Genomic DNA, 9,538 nt, shown 5'->3' on the forward strand with positions numbered 1-9,538 from the left:
TAAAATACATTGAGATACAATAAAGCTCAGTAGTGGAAGAAATTTGTCCAATACAGTTGCTTCGTTCGCTTGCTATGTTTTTCTGACTGCGGTAATTTTGTTTGGCTTCCGTTATATAGTGTTATCACGTTAGTTTCATTTCATTGAGTTTCATGTTTGTTTGTTACCAAAACGGCAATGTGCGTATTCGCTTCTTTTGCTTCCCGGCATTATTTGTGTACCGCTGGGAATAACTTCAGCAGCTACAAAAAAAAAAAACTACTTTGCTTTAAACTCTACGGAACACAACATGAAGTGAGAAAAACAGGCGGGGCAACGATGTTTCATAAACATTGCTACCTTTCACGAAAGTATTTCCACAACGACAGCTGGGTACGGGGCTCTGCAGAGGTAAATGGCATCAGCGTTCTCGTAAAAAAAATGCCGTGCACACCTAGTGGTCAGTGAGAATATTGAATCAACGAAGCTGGGTTATGGATGCTCTCAAGATTGTTGCCAGCGGGGTCATATGACCAATGTGGTCTTTAATTGCATTCATGATTTGGGGGTATTAAATCTATTGTACTCAGTTATTCGCCCGGTGCAGAAAGAAATGACACGGAGTTTTTTTTTTTTTCACTAGTTGGGAAGGATTACAGCCACGTCTTCGCCCAAGGGCTTGAAGTCTTTTAGTTTGTTTGTCTGTTTTCCTTTCTTTGCTTCACCAAAAAAAGTAAGCATCCGTTACAATGGCTAGCGCGTCACCGACGCAATGAGGTGGACACCAGTCTTGCAGCCAAAAACGATTTGAACTCCCGTATGCGGTGAAAGGCCCCAAGGCCGCAGCTGTTATTAAAGTCGTCGAAGTCGGCGTCGAACAGCGCCCATCCCTGCATTTCGTGGCGGTAAATTTCAAAGAACTTGTCAGCCTGCAGTGCAAGAAAAGAACATTTTCATGTACTGACTAGTTGAAACCTCCCAAGTCAAGTTCAGGCCCAAATGTACAATGTGCTGAGGAGGAATGAATATGAATAATTGTGGCGCATAAATAAGTAGAGAAAACGCATTACAGGAAGCGTGCAAACCGTTTTTTGTTTTGTTTTATTTGCATATGCGTCCGCTCCTCTGGCGGCGTCTCTCAGGCAAGCATGCACAAAATTTTCCCACGCGGCTATGTTGTCGTAGAGCAGTGTAAGTTTGCAGTAGTTTGTCTTGCTTAATCTCTTCAATCCCCTGAATAGTAAAGTACTTTAGCCTGCGCTCGATACGTGAGTTTGACAAGAATAAATATTGAGTCAACAAAAGATACTTGTTTTCAGGGGCTGACATCTACTCACGAGTAGATTCGCAGTACAGCTGGTATTCAGGAAGAGAGGGCTTATTTACAAAGGGTATCAGCGTAAGGAAGGGGAAACATCACGCGAGGCTGCGAAAACTTAACGTAGCTGAGAGCACTACCACTGTAAACATATTTTTTTCTCGGTGATCGGAATTTTAGCGGTACATCACGCCTTTGCAAACAGTCAGCAACAGGTGTTAAAAAGCATCGAGGCTACCGTTAAGGCTATCGTTAAGCGCACAAACTCGACAGTTGAATACCGTACGGGGCGGGTTGTTATAGCTTACAGCTGGGGTTGAGTAGCGATGCTGCAAAAACGAATTTCGGGCCGCACAAGCTTTTCCTACAGTTTCCGTTTAGAGTACGGCTTTTGGACTGTCTGATAGCATTAGTGCAACTGTCATAGACAAAAGCAATGCACATTTTACACAAAGGCATTCCTTGTTGAGCCGCCGCGGTGGCTCAGTGGTTATGGCGCTCGGCTGCTGGCCCGAAAGACGTCGGTTCGATCTCGGCCGCGGCGGTCGAATTTCGAAGGAGGCGAAATTCTACAGGCCCATGTACTGGGCAATGTAAGTGCACGTTAAAGAACCCCAGGTGGTCGCAATTTCAGGAAACCTTCACTAGGGCGTCCCTCATAGCCTCAGTCGCTTTGGGACGTTAAATCCCATAAACTAAAGCATTCCTTGTTCGCCTGCAGCAGTTGAACAACTTTCCGTATTAACAGTTTTGTTTTCACTTGCCAGAACACCTCACGTCGACAATGTGGCACCCCACAAATGCAGTTCGTACAGAGATCACAACAGGGCGTGCAGTAAACTGTTAAGGCACCTAATCTTGCTGCGTCTAATCTGTGAAGAGGTTCGGTGCCAGGTCACCGCTATTTTGATCGTCACGATGATGATGGTGAGTTCTAACGCCGCAAGGTCATCTCAGGCCGAAGAGCGCCAAACACAAGGTGAACGGTTAACTCAGGTCAATAAGATGCGATGTCACTGCTATTTTACTCTGCCTGATAATTATCATGCAGCAAAAAGCGTTCTGTGTGCTATATGTTGACTTGTTGGCGAATTAAAGGTAGGCTGCCAGAATTTCACGCCTGTTGGGACTAATCACCGGCATGCGTGTGGCACTATCACCGTAGAATGGTTTGGAAATAATGATACGAACGTCGTTGCTGAGAACAACTCGTAGGTTGCGCCGCCGAAGACGCCTTGTGCCCAGAGGCATCTAGCTTAGCAGCGTATGATGGCGAGGAAGTCTTAGAACCACTACAGCGCCACAGAATTTATAATTCGCACAAAAAAGCCTTTGAAAGATGCTGAGAAGGAATTTGTTGTGGTTTTGTGAGTGCACTTCGCTGAAACGTGCCGCGATAGCTGAATTTTTTTGGTATCAGTTGCGCCAGATGCACTGTTTGAAAAAAAAAAAATTCGCATGGAAGATTTGGTGCCTTGTACCGGCCAATCTCTAATTGCGCTCACAAAGAATGATGCTAGTCTATCATGCTGAAATGGACGGTGTAATATTAGCCGCACATTAGAAAAAATTAATGATGCGGCACCCGAAATTTCGGGAACTGAAAAGCACCATTTTTTAAAAAAAATAATGCGTCTATGCTGTTATCGGCCCATTGCTGCGCATCATTGAAGTGCGCATGACGGTCATGCCAGCTCCCCGGTATTCTTTGAAGGAAAGCAAAAAAAAAAAGGTAGCAGCACATATATGCAAAGAATGTGGGTGCACAGATGCGCCGAATGTTTGGAAATTAGCCAACTCCATGGCCGACGCACAAGCGACAAACACTCTCATCTTCGACGACTGCACAGTGCTACTGCTGCTAACGCCATCGCCGAGTTCACTTCATCTGAGGGCACAGTTTAGCCCCAATCAAATGCTTTCTTCGAAAACCTTAAGCTGCCTTCTTGCTGCCAGACTCCCCTAACACGTGACTATACGCACCATGTCGGGATCATTTGAAGTATTTTCGAGACATGGCTCGCTTTTCTTTCACTTATATAAACTCGACTTTTCTACCAATGTTCTATGCGTGCTGCTTCGAGAAAAAGTAAAAAGGCTCGAGCCCGCGTCCTGTAAACAGGCTCCAGCCTTTTGATCAGGCTCCTTTCAGTAAAAAAAAAATGAAAAAAAAACTCATTTCTTACTTGTACCACAGCGGTGGCACAGTGGTTGAGCATCCGCCTCGCATGCGGGAGCTGCGGGGTTCGATCCCCAGTGCCGCCGGGTACCCGCAGGTGATACAAAGGGTACATGCTTCCCCTGGCCTGGTGCTCGGATTAATCAGGGTGAAATGCTTTGGAAATGGGTCCTTTACCCCACCTCGAGCACACGAAAAACCTTGCGCCATAGCGCTCCTTGGCCGCAGACGCCCTTGCCCCATAAAAATTCATCATCAATCAATTTCTTCCTTGTACACGCGAGGCTTCTCCGGAAATGCCAGCCTGTACACGCCGCTTCAGGGCACATTATGCCCGAGAAAATTATTCGTTTCAGGCAGTCCTACAGCTGATGTAAAGATAAATGGTGCCCAGAACAGGTGTTCTGCCTCAAACAAGATTTATTTACTACGCACCTTTACTTTCATCGTTGCGGAATCTTCGAAAGTGATGGACGTATGGTCGGTTGAGCCAGCAATCCTGATCTTCCCAGGACCGGTGTAGTCGTGTGTATATTTTTTGTTGCAATACTGAGGAGCACAAAAAAAAAAGAGGAGTAAATGTTGCGGCCGCGAACGTCAATAAAAGGCCGCAGGGGTTTCATTACGACCGTTATTATCTCCATAGAACTTTTGGGAATCTAAACCAATCTGCTGTTAATATTCAAACTGCTTTTTTTCTTTCCGTCATTAGACGGCTGTGCATGTACCTTAGAGGTGGCTGAGTCTATTTACCATGAATTTGAAATATTTTATAGAGAACGCAATCAACGCTATTTAAACAAGAGTAAAACAATGCATTAGCCTTAATGTCCAGCAGGTAACTCTACAACACAAATAAATTTCGCTTAAAAAAACTATCGGACATTGTCACCTCTGTAAAGGCCACTTCCTGACCACCAGTAGCCGTCGAGAGCCGGTCGTCTTCAGTGGCATGTTCTCGGTGCGAAAACCTTCCCGCACCAAGGGTATACGAAGCGAGGGTCGTGATATTGTCGCTGATATTCGCCGCCTTGAGATGCTCGGCCGTGGATTTCTGCGCCGATATTTTTTTTCAAGTTACGGTCATCTGCTCCATAATAACTGAAGACCACTTTGCGCGATAGCCCTCTCATCAACATTCGAACAAGACTGTAAAAATGAACTCTCTTCGTGGTTTTATTATTTTTTTGTTCAGTGTTACAAGGGACAGCTTTCGAATGTCTGTCCGTATTAGGCCGGCGTTAGTCAACGGGTTCGTCGACGGCGTTAGTCAACGGCTTTAGTCAACGGCGTTAGTCAAAGGCATTAGTGCACGGCGTTAGCCAACCACAGATAATCGTCACTCTGCTTCTGTACAGTGCCTTGTGTGCTGGTACTGCAGAACACTGATATTACTGTCTACAACGCTGCTCTGACCCTTAGTTTTTCATCCCATAGACAGCAATCAATGTTGAAAGTTTTGATGTATCAATGTTTGTTTTTATAATATTTATATTAGCACAACCTTCATGCAATCTTAAAGTGCATGGGGGTCATCATGAGTGCGGCTTTTTAAGCCATGCCTATTTAATCACCGGAAAGCACAGTCACGTTGAATACACTTCAGGAAAAGGACTCTCCGTACTGCAACAAACCTCCTAATCACTGACCGCTCTTCGTAGACTGCGTTACTCTTAGTACCTGCTACGGCACTAGAAACCCAAGTAATTCTTCCAGCGAGTTACATCCTGCACGTATTTAATGTAATGTACGCAACTACAGTACATTGTAACTTTAGCACGCAGAACAAATCCGTTTCTTCTCTTTTTAAAAACACGGGTATATGGGATGCATCAGCAGAATATTCACATAACCATATTTCAGCTGCGCACGTATTCAAGTCGTTCACGAACTGGGCTGCATACCAGCGTAACTTCATCCAGGCGGCTTCCGCTGCTCGTCCACGACGACCAGATTGTGCCGCTGATCGCAAGCCTCGACTGTGTCCAAGTTCTGACGTGTGTCAAAGAAATAAATATCGTGATGTCAAAGCTCCTGCAATCCAAAATTATAAGCCATTGAATCTTTCCGCTTAGATTTTCACAATCAATCAATCAATCAATCAATCAATCAATCAATCAATCAATCAATCAATCAATCAATCAATCAATCAATCAATCAATCAATCAATCAATCAATCAATCAATCAATCAATATCGATCGGTCGATCAACGAATCAACATTTATGCTTTGGAAGCTCAGGATGAAAAACCACAAAAAATTACAGCCTTTCATCAACAGTGTCCATGTAGCAAAGGGTGCTCCTTAGAACTTACGCCGATAAGTCCTCCATGACAGCGGGGTGCCGGGACAGCTCGCGGTCGTCGCGGTAGCTGCGAAACGCAAGTCCAAGCACACGCTCTCTGCGTCGTCCCCTCTGTTCCGACGGTAGCCGCTGCTGGATACTTTTCACTACCTAGAGCGGAACGCCGAAAACAAGGTAAGGCCTCCACTTGAGAGATTGGAATCTATAAGCGAATAATCTTTTTAGGAAAGCTCCAAGCATTTAGATATGTGAAGCAAGAGACTATAGCGCATAGTAGACAGGACACAGAAGAAAGTGTCTACTCTGCGCTATAGTCTCTTGCTTGATCATGCATCAACAAGCACAAAAAGCCACGCTTTTGAACTAGATATGTGAGGCTGAAAGAATGTGTCGTTTCCAGATATCCGAGAACGCGACCAGAATGCATGCGTTGGACGATTTCGACATATTTAGTACCTGTGTTCGTGATTCTTTCGGGAAGCTTCAGGAGAGAGGAAATTGTTTTGAAATTTTGATTCCGTTCAAGCAAAGACTGCCAATAAGTTCGAGTATCGGCTATGCAAAGAAACCTGAACGGAGGCACTACCTATGGTACCAAACGAAAGTGCTCCTGGGGCATGCAGCGCAGCATGGGTGGTAAAATTCGATAAAAAATTCATTCTCATTCAAACGCACTTCTATTAATAATATCGTAGCGGGAGTAATCAACTGAGATATGTTATATGCTGTATTGATCAATAATCGAGAATAATTCACAGCAGTGGAATGAGCTAGAGTTGTTATTTAAGCATTTTAGAAATTTTCAGGCCGTTCGGATTTGACCATGACCCGCATTTCGTCCGCAAGCCCGTATACATCTCCAAAAAAAAACCTGAGCGGTAATGTTTCCAAGTGAAGCACACGTTATAGGAAGCTCTCAATAATTTTGTTTCATCCAGTCGGCAGCTTATGTCAAAAGCAGTTGTAAGCATGCATTATGAAACACATCACATATAACTCACTTCAAACAGGCGCCTTCCTTTTTGTTTTTCTTGCCTGTAGTCTTTAGAGTTCACCGACAGCGCGAGCATTCCGAAGTTCTGGATATTTGCTTTCAGGAGCGATTGGACTTGCTGGGTCGCCTCGACTGAATCCAGGTACTTGGTTGTATTCTCGATTATCCTAGATGCCGGGTATAAAAAAGGCACTATTGCATGAAATATTACAGGAGATGAGCACTCGTCTATTTTTATAGCTGCTTGCAGGTCTATTCAGAGCTCGTTTCTTGCGATCTTTATCGTCTGATTGCTCCATGAGATGTTAGTTTAAGTACTGATGAGGAGTCGTGTGGCTTGTTACCTCTTTAATTGACCCACCCAGGCGAAACAAACAACAGAACCGTGTCAAAAATACCAGAAAATGACGTCGCAAAGACACATTTTCCTGTTGTTATGCAGCGTTTTTTTGTAGCAGTCTAGTTTTTTCTGTAGTACACTTCTGTAGGCTGTAGATCCTCAGTACTTTTCTGTAGTAACTACACAATATTCTTTTGCTAGTAAAAACATGTATTTTGTTATTACAAGTTCATGAGCAAGAACATTATAGAAAATTTTTTGTGACAACAGAACATTTTCTGCAGTGTTTTTTCGACTGGGTTTTTACACGAACGTCAATCTGTTAGCGGCATCGTAAGAGTGCGCATGATTTAGGTTTTGTCTTTAATCGCGTCTCCCAGGCGAGACAAACATCACAGTCATCTCAAAAATACAACAAAATGTTTGGTTGTTCTGTCGTAGCGACAGATTTTCCTGTTGTTTTTACCGTTTTTTTGTTGTGTAGTTTTTTCTGTAGTACATTTCTGTTGTCCGGTCTGTACTCGGGTAGTAGTTTTTCCGGAAACTACACAATATTCTGTTGCTATTACAAGTTCATGAGCGAAAGCTTTACAAAAAATGTTTTGTGACGACAGAAAATATCTTGATGTGTGTTTCTTACTGGGCACTTATAATGGATGTCAATCTATTACTGATAATGTTATAGTGGGCGTCATTAAGTTTTGAAATTGCCTTTAGTCTTAGCAGCATGAATAAATAGAGTGGCCGGCCAATTCAGTGGAGTCTGGAGGTTGCTTTGAGAATTAAAAAGAATACAACCTCTGAAGGTTGTAAGGCTGAGCTGTATTGACGAGTAAATTGACTCTGCATAGACGAAGATGCTGGCCGCACTTTAGCGCGTCAATTCCGATCTTTTGCAACCCGAACAGTGCAGAACACTCGATAAAGCGAAACGCAGACATTGAATATGATGGTGACTGAAAATAACGTACACCGACTCTTAGAAGCTGAAGCCTAAGAAGGAGACACACATGCAAGAGTGCCTCCTTCTTTACCTTCTGAACTTCGTGTCCTCCTACTGCGGTGCGAACCACGTCGAAAGTAACCGCCTCAACTATCGTCAAGAAAATAAGCAGAACAGACTTCTTTTGTGGATCGTACCCGTCATGTAAAGGCCCTGGAGAAGAAAGTATTGCAGCAGTTGGAGGAGAAGCTTTTCAGCACGCAAATGTCATCCTACAACGCTTTCCCTTATGCACATTATTGCGGCTATGCTGCGTAAGTTCTTGTATCTTTGTAGTTTGAGATCACAACTATTTCCGTTGACTTCCAACGATGCATACGCGTGTAATCTTCAGTTTATGCCTTTAGCCTAGTGCTGCGCTTTGCTGACGGTAGCGATCCACAAATGAAATCTGTTCTGCTTATTTTCTTGACGAATGGTTAAGGTGGTTCTTTTTTTGCACAAAATATATTCTTAAAAATAAAAAGTCTGTGCATCGTACTGCCGCCTGTATATTTGCTCCATCCATCGCTATTCCAAAATTCTTATCGGTGTTTCTATTGGAACACTGAAAAGTGCTCCAACAGAGCATGTTAGTAAGTGTCCCATCGGTATACCAAGAGAGAGGTGTCTTACCGTTGCGGAAAAGAAATCCCATAGCCAGTAAGCTCGGCGTCGGCTGCTGCACGCCGGAACGGGATCCAGACGGCGCGGTTGGCGGTTATGGCCTGCGAGCCGTTGGACCAGTGGCGCAGTTTGACGTTTGTGTAGAAGACCAGGTCACACAGACCGTCGGGAGGAATCTGCAGGGCAATGGTCGCCGCTTGGAGCTTGCCTACTGTGCAGAGCAGGGTTCTTCCCATCGGCAAAGCGCCGCCTTCCAGCGAATCCACTGAATCGTTCACAAGATCGTCGGTCGTCGCTTGAGAGAGAGAGATTGAAGGGAGAGAAAAACGAACAGTAGCTTGCTTAGGCGGTTGTAGATGCTGTGGAACAAAACTGCTGGGCATATTGGCTTACATTAAAGTTTGAGCGTCGAGAGTAATGGGGGAAGATGGGAGAGAGGGAATGAATCTGGACTTGACGCTTCCCTCAGGGGCGAAGATGTGATAGCGACAGCTACGCCACAAAGCCCCACTTCCTTATCCATCGTGCTCAGGAGTGTCCACTTGCAGACCCACATGGGCTAGGCACATGAATCGCATGAACACTGAGTGCACAGTTTCTAGAACCCTACCCCTAACCATTCCTGACACAGGTAATGGAATGCAAGAGAAAGAAATGCCTTACCCTTCAACATGGTGACTATAACCGAATCATCATTTTTTCGCTCATTATTAATGACGCTGTGCTGGTATGTGGGCCATAGCTGACCTATGGCTACGAAAGACGCTGCAATGGGAGGCTTCGGATTCATTTCGATTCCTTAGGGTGTTTTTAC

The 9,538-nt window shown here is 44.4% G+C and overlaps 1 protein-coding gene across 1 annotated transcript; it reads right to left on the minus strand.

Annotated features, from left to right (window-relative positions):
- Positions 1–740: 740 nt before the first annotated feature.
- On the minus strand, positions 741–9,013 carry LOC144094509 (uncharacterized). Its single transcript, XM_077628430.1, has 7 exons — positions 8,734–9,013; positions 6,783–6,942; positions 5,792–5,931; positions 5,381–5,510; positions 4,369–4,530; positions 3,912–4,025; positions 741–908 (listed from the first exon to the last, which is right to left on the minus strand). Exons 1-7 carry the CDS (start codon positions 8,958–8,960, stop codon positions 741–743), a joined length of 1,101 nt encoding a protein of 366 aa, XP_077484556.1. The 5' UTR covers positions 8,961–9,013.
- Between the last annotated feature and the right edge of the window lie 525 nt (positions 9,014–9,538).

Source organism: Amblyomma americanum, chromosome 6 (genome assembly GCF_052857255.1).
Source record: "Amblyomma americanum isolate KBUSLIRL-KWMA chromosome 6, ASM5285725v1, whole genome shotgun sequence".
Taxonomy (NCBI): Eukaryota; Metazoa; Arthropoda; class Arachnida; order Ixodida; family Ixodidae; genus Amblyomma; species Amblyomma americanum.